Source organism: Balaenoptera acutorostrata, chromosome 19, assembly GCF_949987535.1.
Source record: "Balaenoptera acutorostrata chromosome 19, mBalAcu1.1, whole genome shotgun sequence".
NCBI lineage: Eukaryota > Metazoa > Chordata > Mammalia > Artiodactyla > Balaenopteridae > Balaenoptera > Balaenoptera acutorostrata.
Genome location: NC_080082.1, coordinates 37327583 through 37342515, shown reverse-complemented (window position 1 = coordinate 37342515; position 14933 = coordinate 37327583). Strand labels below are relative to the sequence as shown.

The 14933-nt window shown below is 41.7% G+C and overlaps 1 protein-coding gene across 1 annotated transcript in view; it reads right to left on the bottom strand.

Moving 5' to 3' along the window:
• LOC130704500 (histone-lysine N-methyltransferase SETMAR-like) overlaps positions 1 to 12337 on the bottom strand; it is a 48084-nt gene extending 35747 nt beyond the window's left edge. Inside the window, exon 1 of the mRNA XM_028162947.2 lies at positions 12194 to 12337. Coding sequence (XP_028018748.1) covers positions 12194 to 12259 — 66 coding nt within the window. The 5' untranslated portion in view covers positions 12260 to 12337. The remainder of the gene's footprint in view (positions 1 to 12193) is intronic.
• Between the last annotated feature and the right edge of the window lie 2596 nt (positions 12338 to 14933).

Sequence of the window (14933 nt, the reverse complement as noted above, 5' to 3'; positions counted from 1 at the left end):
GTGGGATTGCTGGATCATATGGTAAATCTATTTTTAGTTTTTTAAGGAACCTCCATACTGTTCTCCATAGTGGCTGTATCAATTTACATTCCCACCAACAGAGCAAGAGGGTTCCCTTTTCTCCACATCCTCTCCCACATTTGTTGTTTGTAGACTTTCTGATGATGCCCATTCTAACTGCTGTGAGGTGATACCTCATTGTAGTTTTGATTTGCATTTCTCTAATAATTAGTGATGTTGAGCAGCTTTTCATGTGCTTCTTGGCCATCTGTATGTCTTCTTTGGAGAAATGTCTATTTAGGCCTTCTGCCCATTTTTTGATTGGGTTGTTTGTTTCTTTAATATTGAGCTGAATGAGCTGTTTATAAATTTTGGAGATTAATCCTTTGTCCGTTGATTCATTTGCAAATATTCTCTCCCATTCTGAGGGTTATCTTTTCATCTTGTCTATGGTTTCCTTTGCTGTGCAAAAGCTTTGAAGTTTCATTACATCCCATTTGTTTATTTTTGTTTTTATTTCCATTACTCTAGGAGGTGGATCAAAAAAGATCTTGCTGTGATTGATGTCAAAGAGTATTCTTCCTATGTTTTCCACTAAGAGTTTTATAGTGTCCGGTCTTACATTTAGGTCTCGAATCCATTTTGAGTTTATTTTTGTGTATGGTGTTAGGGAGTGTTCTAATTTCATTCTTTTACATGTAGCTGTCCAGTTTTCCCAGCACCACTTATTGAAGAGACTGTCTTTTCTCCATTGTATATCTTTGCCTCCTTTGTCATAGATTAGTTGACCATAGGTGTGTGGGTTTATCTCTGGGCTTTCTATCCTGTTCCATTGATCTATGTTTCTGTTTTTGTGCCAGTACCATATTGTCTTGATTACTGTAGCTTTGTAGTATAGTCTGAAATCAGGGCATCTAATTCCTCCAGCTCCGTTTTTTTCCCTCAAGACTGCTTTGGCTATTCGGGGTCTTTTGTGTCTCCATACAAATTTTAAGATGATTTGTTCTAGTTCCATAAAAAATGCCATTGGTAATTTGATAGGGATTGCATTGAATCTGTAGATTGCTTTGGGTAGTATAGTCATTTTCACAATATTGATTCTTCCAATCCAAGAACATGGTATATCTCTCCACCTGTTGGTATCATCTTTAATTTCTTTCAGCAGTGTCTTATAGTTTTCTGCATACAGGTCTTTTGTCTCCCTAGGTAGGTTTATTTCTAGATATTTTATTCTTTTTGTTGCAATGGTAAATGGGAGTGTTTCCATAATTTCTCTTTCAGATTTTTCATCATTGGTGTATAGAAATGCAAGAGATTTCTGTGCATTAATTTTGTATCCTGCAACTTTACCAAATTCATTGATTAGCTCTAGTAGTTTTCTGGTGGCATTTTTAGGATTCTCTATGTGTAGTATCATGTAATCTGCAAACAGTGACAGTTTTACTTCTTATTTTCCAATTTGTATTCCTTTTATTTCTTTTTCTTCTCTGATTGCCGTGGCTAGGACGTCCAAAACTATGCTGAATAATAGTGGTGAGAGTGGACATCCTTGTCTCGTTCCTGATCTTAGAGGAAATGCTTCCAGTTTTTCACCATTGAGAATGATGTTAGCTGTGGGTTTGTTGTATATGGCCTTTATTATGTTGAGGAAAGTTCCCTCTATGCCCACTTTCTGGAGAGTTTTTATCATAAATGGGTGTTGAATTTTGTCAAAAGCTTTTTCTGCATCTACTGAGATGATCATATGGTTTTTATTCTTCAATTTGTTAATATGGTGTATCACATTGATTGATTTGTGTATATTGAAGAATCCTTGCATCCCTGGGATAAATCCCACTTGATCGTGGTGTATGATCCTTTTAATGTGTTGTTGGATTCTGGTTGCCAGTATTTTGCTGAGGATTTTTGCATCTATATTCATCAGTGATATTGGTCTGTAATTTTCTATTTTTGTAGTATCTTTGTCTGGTTTTGGTATCAGGGTTATGGTGGCCTCATAGAACCAGTTTGGGAGTGTTCCTTCCTCTGCAATTTTTTGGAAGAGTTTGAGAAGGATGGGTGTTAGCGCTTCTCTAAATGTTTGATAGAATTCACCCGTGAAGCCATCTGGTCCTGGACTTTTGTTTGTTGGAAGATTTTTAATCACAGTTTCAATTTCATTACTTGTGATTGGTCTGTTCATATTTTCTGTTTCTTCCTGGTTCAGTCTTGGAAGGTTATACCTTTCTAAGAATTTGTCCATTTCTTCCAGGTTGTCCATTTTATTGGCATAGAGTTGCTTGTAGTAGTCTCTTAGGATGTTTTGTATTTCTGTGGTGTCTGTTGTAACTTCTCCTTTTTCATTTCTAATTTTATTGATTTGAGTCCTCTCCCTCTTTTTCTTGATGAGTCTGGCTAATGGCTTATCAATTTTGTTTATCTTCTCAAAGAACCAGCTTTTAGTTTTATTGATCTTTGCTATTGTTTTCTTTGTTTCTATTTCATTTATTTCTGCTCTGATCTTTATGATTTCTTTCCTTCTGCTAACTTTGGGTTTTGTTTGTTCTTCTTTCTCTAGTTCCTTTAGGTGTAAGGGTAGATTGTTTGAGATTTTTCTTGTTTCTTTAGGTAGGCTTGTATAGCTATAAACTTCCCTCTTAGAACTGCTTTTACTGCATCCCATAGGTTTTGGATTGTCGTGTTTTCATTGTCATTTGTCTCTAGGTATTTTTTGATTTCCTCTTTGATTTCTTCAGTGATCTCTTGGTTATTTAGTAACATATTGTTTAGCCTCCATGTGTTTGTGTTTTTTACGTTTTTTTCCCTGTAATTGATTTCTAATCTCATAGCGTTGTGGTCAGAAAAGATGCTTGATATGATTTCAATTTTCTTAAATTTACTGAGGCTTGATTTGTGACCCAAGATGTGATCTATCCTGGAGAATGTTCCATGCGCACTTGAGAAGAAAGTGTAATCTGCTGTTTTTGGATGGAATGTCCTATAAATATCAATTAAATCTATCTGGTCTATTGTATCATTTAAAGCTTCTGTTTCCTTATTTATTTTCATTTTGGATGGTCTGTCCATTGGTGTAAGTGAGGTGTTAAAGTCCCCCACTATTATTGTGTTACTGTCGATTTCCTCTTGTATAGCTGTTAGCAGTTGCCTTATGTATTGAGGTGCTCCTATGTTGGGTGCATATATATTTATAATTGTTATATCTTCTTCTTGGATTGATCCCTTGATCATTATGTAGTGTCCTTCCTTGTCTCTTGTAACGTTCTTTATTTTAAAGTCTATTTTATCTGATATGAGTGTTGCTACGCCAGCTTTCTTTTGATTTCCATTTGCATGGACTATCTTTTTCCATCCCCTCACTTTCAGTCTGTATGTGTCCCTAGGTCTGAAGTGGGTCTCTTGTAGACAGCATATATATATGGGTCTTGTCTTCGTATCCATTCAGCAAGCCTGTGTCTTTTGGTTGGAGCAATTAATCCATTCACGTTTAAGGTAATTATCGATATGTATGTTCCTATGACCATTTTCTTAATTGTTTTGGGTTTGTTTTTGTAGGTCCTTTTCTTCTCTTGTGTTTCCCACTTAGAGAAGTTCCTTTAGCATTTGTTGTAGAGCTGGTTTGGTGGTGCTGAATTCTCTTAGCTTTTGCTTGTCTGTAAAGCTTTTGATTTCTCCATCAAATCTGAATGAGATCCTTGCCGGGTAGAGTAATCTTGGTTGTAGGTTCTTCCCTTTCATCACTTTAAGTATATCATGCCACTCCCTTCTGGCTTGTAGAGTTTCTGCTGAGAAATCAGCTGTTAACCTTATGGGAGTTCCCTTGTATGTTATTTGTCGTTTTTCCCTTGCTGCTTTCAATAATTTTTCTTTGTCTTTAATTTTTGCCAATTTGATTACTATGTGTCTCGGTGTGTTTCTCCTTGGCTTTATCCTGTATGGGACTCGCTGCGCTTCCTGGACTTGGGTGGCTATTTCGTTTCCCATGTTAGGAAAGTTTTCGACTATAATCTCTTCAAATATTTTCTCTGGTCCTCTCTCTCTCTCTTCTCCTTCTGGGACCCCTAAAATGCAAATGTTGTTGCGTTTAATGTTGTCCCAGAGGTCTCTTAGGCTGTCTTCATTTCTTTTCTTTCTTTTTTCTTTAGTCTGTTCCGCAGCAGTGAATTCCACCATTCTGTCTTCCAGGTCACTTATCCGTTCTTCTGCCTCAGTTATTCTGCTATTGATTCCTTCTACTGTATTTTTCATTTCAGTTATTGTATTGTTCATCTCTCTTTGTTTGTTCTTTAATTCTTCTAGGTCTTTGTTAAACATTTCTTGCATCTTCTCGATCTTTGCCTCCATTCTTATTCCGAGGTCCTGGATCATCTTCACTATCATTATTCTGAATTCTTTTTCTGGAAGGTTGCCTATCTCCACTTCATTTAGTTGTTTTTCTGGGGTTTTATCTTGTTCCTTCATCTGGTATGTAGCCCTCTGCCTTTTCATCTTGTCTATCTTTCTGTGAATGTGGTTTTTGTTCCACAGGCTGCAGGATTATAGTTTTTCTTGCTTTTGCTGTCTGTCCTCTGGTGGTTGAGGCTATCTAAGAGGCTTGATGGGAGGCCCTTCTGCTCATTTTTTAACTGTGTTTTTTGTTGTTGTTGTTATTGAGTTGTATGAGCTGTTTGTATATTTTGGAAATTGAGCCCTTGTCGGTCACACCATTTGCAAATATTTTCTCCTTAGTCATATATTAAATTAATAATTATGTATGTAATATATAATTATGCATATAATATATAATTATACCTTAATTTTTAAAATTGATGTATAGTTGATGTGCAATATTATATGCTACAGGTGTATAATACAGTGATACAAAATTTTTAAAGGTTATACTCCATTTATAGTTATTATAAAACATTGGCTATATTCCCTGTGTTGTACAATATATCCTTGTAGCTTATTTATACATGATAGTTTGTACTTCTTAATCCCCTACCCCTGTATCACTCATCCCCCCTTCTTTTTCCCCACTGGTAACCACTCATTTAATTACACCTCAATTTTTTAAAAGTCTTTAAAATTAATCTTGGACAAAGAAGACAAGAATATACAATGTAGAAAAGGCAGTCTCTTCTGCAAGTAGTGTAGGGAAAGCTGGACAGCTGCATGTAAATCAATGAAGTTAGAACACTCCCTCACACCAAACACAAAAGTAAACTCAAAATGGCTTAAAGACTTATGTATAAGACATGACACCATAAACCTCCTAGAAGAGAACAAAGGCAAAACATTCTCTGACATAAATCATAGTAACACTTTCTTAGATCAGTCTCCCAAGGCAATAGAAATAAAAGCAAAAATAAACAAATGGGACCTAATCAAACTTATAAGCTTTTGCACAGAAAACCATAAACAAAATGAAAAAGACGACCTATAGAATGGGAGAAAATATTTGCAAATGATGTGACTGATAAGGGCTTAATTTCCAAAATATATAAACAGCTCCTACAGCTCAATATAAAAAAAAACAAACAACCCAATCAATAAATGGGCAGAAGACCTAACTAGACACTTCTCCAAAGAAGATATACAGATGGCCAATAGGCACCTGAAAAGATGCTCAGCATTGCTAATTATTAGAGAAATGCAAATCAAAAGTACGAGATATCACCTCACACTGGTCAGTATAGCTATCATTAAAAAGTCTACAAATAATAAATGTTGGAGGGCTTTCCTGGTGGCACAGAGGTTAAGAATCTGCCTGCCAATGCAGGGGATGCGGGTTCGGGCCCTGGTCCAGGAAAATCCCACATACCACAGAGTGACTAAGCCCATGCGCCACAGCTACTAAGCCTGCGCTCTAGAGCCCGCAAGCTACAACTACTGAAGCCCGCGCACCAGAAGTACCGAAGCCCATACACCTAGAGCCCATGCTCCACAAGAGAAGCCACCGCAATGAGAAGCCCGCGCACCGCAACAAGGAGTAGCCCCCGCTCGCCGCAACTAAAGAAAGCCCATGCGCAGCAATGAAGACCCAACACAGCCAAAAATAAATAAATATATAAAAATAAATGTATTTAAAAATAAATAAACAAATAAAAATAAATGCTGGAGAGGGTGTGAAGAAAAGGGACCCCTCTTACACTGTTGATGGGAATGTAAATTGGTGCAGCCACTATGGAAAATAGTGTGGAGGTTCCTCAAAAACTAAAATAGAGTTACCATATGATCCAGCAATCCCACTTATGGGCATATACCTAGACAAAAGTATAATTTGAAAAGATACATGCACTCCTATGTTTATAGCAGCACTATTTACAATAGCCAAAACACGGAAGCAACCTAAGTATCCATCAACAGATGAATGGATAAAAAGGATGTGATATATATATACATACACACATATACATACACACACACCCTGGAATATTACTCATTCCAAAAAGGAATGAAATAATACCATTTGCAGGAACATGGATGGACCCAGAGATTATCATACTAAGTGAAGTAAGTCAGACAGAGAAAGACAAATACTATATGATATCACTTATATATGGAATCTTAAAAAATGATACAAAATGAACTTATTTACAAAACAGAAACAAACTCACAGACATAGAAAACAAACTTATGGTTACCAAAAGGGGAAGGGGGATAAATTAGAAGTTTGGAATTAACAGATACACATTACTATATATAAAACAGATAAACAACAAGGACCTACCGTATAACACAGGGAACTATATTCAATATCTTTTAATAACATATAATGGAAAAAAACTGAAAAAGGATATATATATGTATATGAATCACTTTGCTGTACCCCTGAAACTAACACAACATTGTAAATCAGCTATACTTCAATTTTTTTTTAAGTCTTTAAAAGAAGCCTGTGTATCCATGAGAAAAGAAAAACTAAGCAAAACAGTGTAGTGCTGGCATAACAGACATATAGATCAATGGAGCAGAATTAAGAGTCCAGAAATACACCCATCAATCTATTGTCAACTGACTATCAACAATGGTGCCAAGACCACTCAATGAGGAAAAAACAGTCTCTTCAACTAAAGGAGCTGGAACAGTGGGATAGCCACATACAAAAGAATGAAGCTGAACCCTTACCTCACACCATATACAAAAATTAACTCAAAATTAATCAAGGAATATATATAACAACTAAAACTATACAACTCTTAGATGAGAAAATGGGTAAGTCATTATAACCTTGGGTCTGGCAATAGTTTCTCAGTTATGACACCAAAAGCACAAGCAACAAAAGAAAAAACAGACATATTGGACTACATCAAAATGAAAAACCTTTGCACTATCAATGGGTTTTTGCAAATATTTGCAAATCATATATCTGATAAGGGTTTAGTACCCAGGATATACAAAACCTCTTAGAACTCAAACAATAAAAACAACACAATTAACAACTCAAAAATAGGCAACGAGGGACTTCCCTGGTGGTCCAGTGGTTAAGAATCCGCCTTCCAATGCAGCGGACACAGGTTTGATAGTTGGTCAGGGAACTAAGATCCCCGTGCTTCGTGGCAACTAAGCCCACGCGGCACAACTACAGAGCCCACGTGCTCTGGAGCCCGCGGGCCACAATTAGAGAGAAGACTGTACCGTAACGAAGAGCCCACATGCAGCAACTAAGACACAATGCAGCCAATAAATAAATTAATTAATTAAATTTTTTTTTTCAAAATGGGCAATGAACCTGAATAGATATGTCTCCAAGGAATATATATAAATGACCAAGAAGCACATGAAAAGATGTTTAATGCCTTTAATTATTAGGGAAATGCAAATCAAAACCACAGTGATATCCCACTTCACATGCTCTAGGATGACTATTCTAATTCCCCCCGCCCCACAGGAGGAAGGGCTATTTGTCTCTCTTATTCACTGTTTTACTTCCTGAACTAGAACAGTCTCTGACACAGCATGTGCTTAATAAATATTTGTTGAATTAATTAATAACAAGCTCTAGGAAATTACATTCCAGAGGACCCTCCAGAACTAGGAAGATATCATCGTGTCCATTTTTCTCCTCCATCCTCCCAGCATGCTCTCCGCTGAGAAACTGACAGGTTTGGTCATGGTTATAAAGAGCCAACAATGCAGCTTAAAGCTTTTCAAACATGAGAATTTTCTTTTCTTTTTTTTCTTTGGTGTCAAACTATACTAACTCTTTTAAAAACAAAAAATAACAAGTGTGGGTGAGGATATGGGAAAATTAGAACCTTCATACAATGTTGGTGGGAATGTAAAATGCACAACTCCTGTGGACAACAGTTTGACAATTCCTCAATAAGCTAAACACAGAATTACAATATGACCATGCAGTTCCACTCGTGGGAATATAATAAATGAAAACAGATATTAAAACAAAAACGTGTGGGAGTTCCCTAGTGGTCTACTGGTTAGGAGTCAGAACTTTCACTGCCATGGCCTGGGTTCAATCCCTGGTTGGGGAACTGAGATCCCGTGAGCCACACAGTATGGCCGATAAACAAAAATTGAGTAGTAAATAGAATATATTAAACACACACACACAAAAGAAAAACTTGTACATGAATATTCATAGCAGTACTATTCACAATAACCAAAAGGTGGAAACCACCAAAATGTTCATCAACTAATGAATGGACTAACAAAGTGGGATACATCCACACAATGCAATGTCATTTGGGCATAAAAAGGAATGAAGTACTGATATATGACACAACATGGATAAGCTAAACAAAAGAAGTCAGATATCAAAGGACACATATTGCATGACTACTCCATTGAAACAGAAAACAAATTAGTAGTTACTAGGGGCTAGAGGGAGGGTGAATCAGGGAGTGACTGCTTAATGAAAACAGGTCCTCTTTTTGGAATGATGAAAATGTTCTGGAACTAGATAGTGGTGATGGTTGTACCACATTGTGAATGTATTAATGCCACTGAAATATATATATATATATATATATATATACTTTAAAATGGTTTACATGGTGAATTTTATGTTTTTACCACAATAAAAAAACAATTGTATTCCTATATATAATTAATGAACACTGATAAAATGAAAACTTTAAAACAATTCCACTTACAGTAGCATCCAAAAAATTAAATTCATAGAGATAAATTTAACAAAATATGTACAAAACTAAAAACAATACTGAGAGAAAGTAGAGGCAGTAAATTTCTCTTGCTGAGACAGGGAAAGTAAAAGGAAAGGTAATTATTTTGAAAAGAAATACACATTAAGGTCTGCATTTTGGCATAAAACATGTCTTACAAATGGTTTTAATTGACAGAGCTTTAAATGAACTTCTCCTTTTTCTGGTTAAGAATAATCAAATATTATACATGTAGGAGTCAGTAAAAAATTTTTTTTTCATTGGGTTATGTATGACACATTAATAAAGGGTTAACAAAACTCCATCTTGAGAAAAAATACCTTTGGTTAACCTTCTATCACTCTGACCCTGTCAACTTGATAAAGATGTAATGGCAGCAGTGTTACTGTTACCAAAACGCAAGTCCATGTGCCCGACGCACAGAGGCCAAACAGTACCAAAACATGAGTTTGGAACAGAGAAAGGTTTACTGCAGGGCCATGCAAGGAGATGGGTGGCTCATGCCTTAAAAACCCCAAACTCCCTGAAAGCTTTCAGCAAAGCCCTCTTACAGGAAAGGTGAGGGAGGGGTACTGTTAGTTGTTGCAAACTTCTTGGTGTCAGATCCTTTGTCTGAGGTCAGGTCATGGTCAGGAAACGATGTTCCTGTAAATCTCTACCAAACAAATGTTACTCTCTATTCTGACAAGAAAAGTGAAGGTCCCAAGGCACGACTCTCACCCTCCGAGGTCCAGGCCTAGCTAAGAGAAGGGGGTGTCTCCAGGGGCACTGGTTACCCTGCCCCAGAGCATTCATCCAGCACCCAGTGTGGGTCTTCCCACCAGTGCCCAGGCCTGGCTGAAGAGGCAGATCTCAGTTGATGGATTCCTCAGGACCTGGTCCCCAGACCCTGCCCAGCTGTCATTGCTTAAGGAGCCAGGCGCCCAGGACCCAACTGGCCCTCAGGCTCCTCAGGCCACCCAAACAGCGGGGGCCAGATCCCGAAAACTGCTTCCCATGCAGACTGCTGCTGCCATTAGGTCGCAGAGGCAGGTATGGGGGAGAGGTTCACCGCCGCCTCAAGGCCGGCACCCGGCCAGTGGGCGGTCTTGGCAAGGGCTCTGGAGCCCTGCAGGACACAGCCCCCAGCCTGTTCCCTGGGCCCCCCAACTCAGTCACTGGCTCGAGGCTGGGTGAGCTGGAGGGCCCGGTGAGAAGGCTGGGATCCGCCTCTTACCTCACTCTCCCTCCGCCTGACGACCACTGCACTGCTGACTGTTGGCTGAATGGGCCAACAAGGAGCTCATTGACAGTTGCTCGTTTGGGGGAGGGGCCCACTGCGATGCAGACCAAGGGCTGAATGGGGCCCACTGTAGCACCGACCAATGGCTGAGCAGGACCTCTAACACTGCTCTGACCATACAGCGTTAACGGTCTCCCGGTAACGTTGCCAGGTAACGGGGTGGGGGGAGTAACAGCGGGCAGCAAGGGCGGAGTGCTAAGAGCTCTGCACTGCCGGCTCTATTACATTACTAGGCAATATTGCCTAGGATAAAAATGACCCCTTGTTGGTATCTGGACTGGAATGCACCTGGTGAGAAGCCACAGCTTTGGGCTCCCTAAGTACAGTATAATCATGCCATTCTCTGCAAAACCTTGGAAGCTAAGGCCTTGCTCATGGGCTAAGAAGCATGAAATTTCTAAGCCATGGTAGCTCTTGCAACCACCTGCACGGTTGTTTTTCTTTACACCTGAGCTGTCATTAGATGCTGTTCTGATGCTGTGTTGATCACATGCAGTGTTTACTGTCATAGCTGAGCTCCCCCTTTTTTTTTTAATATTTATTTTATTTATTTATTTTCCTTTTTTTGGCTGCGTCGGGTCTTAGTTGCAGCACATGGGATCTTTGTTGAGGCATGCAGGATCTTTCCATTACGGCGCACACTCTCCTCGTGTTTCTCTCTAGTTGCGGCACGCGGGCTTCTCTCTAATTATGACATGCGGGCTCTCTCATTGAGGCGCCAGAGCTCAACAGTTGTGGCACGCGGGCTTAGTTGCCCCGCGGCATGTGGGATCTTAGTTCCCAGACCAGGGTTCGAACCCTCGTCCCCTGCATGGGAAGGCGGATTCTTTACCTCTGGACCACCATGAAGTCCCCATAGCTGAACCCTTTTAAGTTTGAATGTCTATCTGAACCCCAGGCCACTAGTGGTCATAAAGCCATTGCATGACCTAGTGAATTTAGTTTAGAAAGCAGATATTAAAAGTTCAAGAAACCACATAAGGTAAGAAAGGTAAATTCATCTTTTAAAAAGTTAACAAGAATATACAGCATATTAGGAGGGGAGCACCTAGAAAAATAGGACTTTAACGGAGACAGTATTTAAAAGTGTTCTACTAAAAATTAGACCAAATTAATGACTATTGGGGTTATGAAAATTATTAAAAAGCATAAAGATCACCAATTTACTTAAGTCTAAGAGGAAAACATCATTACACTGCGGGCCTTTCTGTCACATTTAAGCATCCGCCCAGGTCGCGGGGGGACAGTTTTGGGGGTCCACCGTACACATCTGAAACGGGAACAAAGCAACCCTGCCTGGCAGAAGGCGGATTTCGGAGCCAGGAGACCAGACTCGGAGTCGGCACATCGGGCATTCTCTTCGGGGCAGGAGGGGGCTGAAGGACCGAACTCGTCCACTTGGGCTGCTGCCCCACACTCCTGCCGCTGTCACCGGAGCCGGACAGGCGATTCGGGGAGGGTCCGGACAGGGCACTCCGTCAGCTCACGATAAACCCACGCCCCCTCTCACGCGGCTGGCCACAGGGCAAGATACTCGCCCGTCTGACCGCCGCCAGGTGGGCACCGGCCGGGCCGCGGCCCCGAGCGCTTCCCCCGCAACCCCTCCGCTCTACCCGGCCGGTTCCGGGCTCCCATCGTGGCCAGAGCTCGAGGGCCGGCCCACACGCTCAGCCGCTGGGACCCCGGCGAGGCGGCCTCTCCACAGCCAACGGCCGCCGGCAACGGACGCCCGCCCGCGCGCACCCGCCCCACCGGCCCGTGTGCCCGGTGCCCGGCCCCCGGCGCCCACCTGTTGGTCGCACTCGGGGCATGATTTGGTGGCCATCTTCACTTTCTTGGCTTGAGTTGCAGACATACTCCTCTCTGGCGGCGGCGGCGGCGGCGACCCGGGCTCCGCCCCTCTTACTTCAGCAGCCCAGCCTCCGCCCGTCAGTTCCCGCTGGCCAGAGTGAGGCTCTGAAAAGTGCGCGCACGCGCGTGCGCGAGCTCGCGCGGAACCTGCGTGCCGAGGGGGCGGGGCGCGGCGTGCGCCGGCTCCGAGGGACCGCGGAACACGCCCCCACCCACACCGCTCCTGTCCTCTAGGGCGTACCGATTCTCACGAGAGGAGACCGACTGCACCGTCCTGCGGGACGATGGACACGCCCTCTCTGGGCCAGAAGAACGGCGTGGAGGCGTGGCTTGGCCGGGACTCGGCAGTAACGGGCGTCGGGCTCGACCAACGAATGCACAGACAGGGCGAGTCGTGGTGCTGAGCCCACCCCCTCCCCCAGAGGAAGGAGAACATGAGAGTGAAAAAGGCGGTGGGAAGTAAAGCGCTTGGCTCAGATGCTGCCGTTTGATAAACTTCAGTAAATGTTAGCGAGTCTAATCATTGAGGAATTGTAGTAGGGATTTTATATATTTTATATATTAACGCCCTGGACCCAACGTTGGAGATTGAAAATTCATTTATTTAATAAATAGTTGCCTAAGGCCCACTATCAGGCAAATTAAAATAGAATGCAATGTCTGCCCTCAAGGAGCACAGACTAGCTGTTTAGACCAGTGCTACTTACTGTCCATGATGAAAGACCAGTTCTTTTTTTATTTCATCATTTACTTTTAAGATAAAATATATTACTCCGGGACTTCCCTGGGCGCAGTGGTTAAGAATCCGCCTGCCAATGCAGGGGACACGGGTTCGATCCCTGGTCCGGGAAGATCCCACATGCCACGGAGCAACTAAGCCCCTGCGCCACAGCTACTGAGCCTGCGCTCTAGAACCCATGAGCCACAACTGCTGAGCCACGTGCCACAACTACTGAAGCCCCCGCGCCTAGAGCCTGTGCCCTGCAAAAAGAGAAGAAACCGCAATGAGGGAAAGTGCAATTCAAACTGTTCTATCACATTTGTAAAATATTTAATTATAATTTTTCACAGGTGTGCAATGTCAAGCTCATTTTCTCTTTCATTGATAATTGTCAAAATATGAAATAACAATATGTAAAACTGTTCTTTCAACTTTCTAACTTAAATTTTTGTTCTTCCATCTTAACTGCCATACGTTGCATTCCTTCCTTCCATTGATATATTAAGATCCAAATATCCTTCACAAAATACTAGCAAACCAAATTTAGCAACATATTGACAGGTTTATACATCACAACCAAGTGAGATTTATTCTCAGAATTCTGGGATGTTCAACATACAAAACCATTCAGTGGAATAAACCACAAGAGTGACGGCAACAAAATGATGAAATAGGAGTTTTCTACCATCTTTCCTTCAAAGAACGCTGGTTTTGACAACACCCACAAATGAGAGTATCTTTGTGGAATTCCAGGAGTCCAGTGGAGAAGTTCTAGCACATACTTGGAGCAAAAAGTAAATCCAAGATTGGACACATTACAGAGGGCAAGAAAAGCAGTTTTACTTCATTTGTGTCTTCCCTCCCACAAGGCACACAGCTCAGTGGCAAAAGAGACCCCCTAGGCCTGGAATTTCTTCCAGAGCAGCAAGTGAGTGTCTGAGTGAGTGCCCAGTTTCCCCAGCTGTGCAGGACACTGCCAAAGAGGCCCACTTCTTTCTCACCCCTTCCAGAATACTGAGGTAGGTTGCACAGCTGAGAGTGGGGAGAGGCTGGGAGCACAGCAGGCAGGACTTGGAATGCATCAAAGAGATACGAATCCTACTAACTTCTTTGCAGACTCCATTAGAGGGACCACCCACAAACTTCTGGAGGGGCCTTGCCAGCAGATCCCCCCAGCTGGCCCACAGGCATTCCCAACACTCCCCACACCTCACCAACATAACCTTCTGCCTTGTAACCAGCTCCCTGTGTGTGCCCCTCAGGTGGCAAGTACAAGCATTGGCAGAGAGCTTGTGAGCACATGCAGAAAGCTGGCCCAACTCTGCAAGATTGTGAGAAAGCAAACAAACTTGAACATTCACCACTACCTTAGGAAAAGTAAAGCTGATGCTGTCAGCACAAGGTCTAGTTTGTTGGATTAAAAGAAGGCATACAAATCTTAAGAATCACCCCGCCCCACAAAAAAAGGGAACAAGAAGTGTGGAGTGGCTATATCCATAGAAAAGTTCTGAGAAATTCTCAGAATCCCTAGCCAGGATGATAGAAATTGTCTCCCAAAGCCAGACAGTAAAGGCCAGAGGTTACTGCTTTTTCAAATGCAAAGATAACAGTGCAACTCTTCAAGGAACATATGAAAAATCAAGGAAATATGAAACCACCAAAGCAACATAATTTCCCAATAACCTACCTCACAAATATAGATCTATGGATTGAATGATAAAGAATTCAAAATAGATGCTTTAAGGAAACTCAGTGAGCTACATGAAAACAAAGAAAGATAATTCAATGAAATCAGAAAAACAACACACAGGCTTCCCTGGTGGCGCAGTGGTTGAGAATCTGCCTGCCAATGCAGGGGACACCAGTTTGAGCTCTGGTCTGGGAAGAGCCCACATGCCGCGGAGCAACTAGGCCTGTGAGCCACAATTACTGAGCCTGCGTGTCTGGAGCCTGTGCT